A 1,396-nucleotide genomic window follows, 5' to 3' on the forward strand; every position below is an offset into this window, starting at 1 on the left:
TACCAGTGCTCTTTGCTCTTTTTCTTCCTCTGCCACTTCTGATCAATTAGTCTTTGATAAAACTCTTTCAACCATGTCCAATCACCAGTCTGAATAACATAAGAAATTATTAAATAGAACACACATGTAGTTAAAACAATGTTACCTATTACTCTTTTACAGAAAATACTCTTATTTTTTGCATACTGTTTCATAAACACATACTCATAAAACATTTATCTTCCTGGACTCAATTCACACCACCTCTTTTAGGAATCCTCAGTCTTCTTCCTCTCCCTAAGCCAAGCCAGGAGAGATGAACCTTCTCTGTAACATTTTTAGTGCCTGGAGGAAGCCCCATTTTGCATACTGTATTGAAATTATCTTTGTATGCATTTATAACCCCAAAACTGTGTACTGCTAAGGAGCAAGGCCTGTGATTTATTCACTGTCATATCCCAACACCTTACACAGTACATACATATACACTGAACTGAACTGTGGTCGTTATTTTACACTTGATCTTTGCCAAAAGGCAGAGAAGCGATGGTCTTTATTTTAAACATCGATTTAAGTCACCGTAACTTATTTTCCTTTATCAAAGTACTGCTGGAATATTCTTTAACCTAAGGACTAGCAAGCCCATGAACTATTTATTACCAGTCCATAAAAAGGTAAGTAAGGAATGGAGAGAGAGCTTAAGAAACCACAACATTGTTACTCTATTTTACAAAAGTATACATCCTCAACACAGAGGGAAAAAAGTCACATACCAACATACAGTTTGAGAAGCTCGGCTTTAGGAGATCCAAAAAATTCTGATAACTACAGTCATGCACTGCTTAACAACAGTGGTATGTTCTGAGAAATGAATCATTAGGTGATTTGGTCACTGTATGAACATAATAAAGTGTACTTCCGCAAACCTAGATGGTATATAGTCTACTACTACTGCAGTGTCCAATCCTGAGCCTCGGCCCAGTACTGGTCCATAGCCTGTTAGAAAACGGGCTGCACATCACCACCCGAGCTCCATTCCACACCCAGCACATGGAAAAATTGCCTTTTATGAAACCAGTACCTAGTGCCAAAAAAGGTCAGGGACCACTGGTCTACTACACACCTAGCCTATATGGTATAGCCTATTGCTCCTAGGCTACAAACCTGTACAGCATATTACTGTACTGAAAACTTGAAGCACTTGTAACACAATGGTATTTGTGTATTTAAACATACCTAAACACAGAAAAGGTACAATTAAAAAAACAGTATTATAATCTTATGGGACCACTGTCATATATGCGGTCCATCGATGATCATTATGTGGTGCATTAGTGTATTCATTCATAGGAATAGCTTTTCATGTTTTTCACTTTTCCTGGTAGCCATGTTTTATAAGAATCTTTTTAATAAAAAT

At 37.2% G+C, this 1,396-nt stretch overlaps 1 protein-coding gene across 1 annotated transcript in view; it reads right to left on the reverse strand.

Moving 5' to 3' along the window:
• The window catches only part of EDRF1 (erythroid differentiation regulatory factor 1), a 42,498-nt gene that overhangs the window by 36,848 nt on the left and 4,254 nt on the right, over window positions 1-1,396 (reverse strand). Inside the window, exon 5 of the mRNA XM_012655343.1 lies at window positions 6-89. Coding sequence (XP_012510797.1) covers window positions 6-89 — 84 coding nt within the window. The remainder of the gene's footprint in view (window positions 1-5; window positions 90-1,396) is intronic.

Source organism: Propithecus coquereli, unplaced genomic scaffold, assembly GCF_000956105.1.
Source record: "Propithecus coquereli isolate 6110/MARCELLA unplaced genomic scaffold, Pcoq_1.0 Scaffold473, whole genome shotgun sequence".
NCBI lineage: Eukaryota > Metazoa > Chordata > Mammalia > Primates > Indriidae > Propithecus > Propithecus coquereli.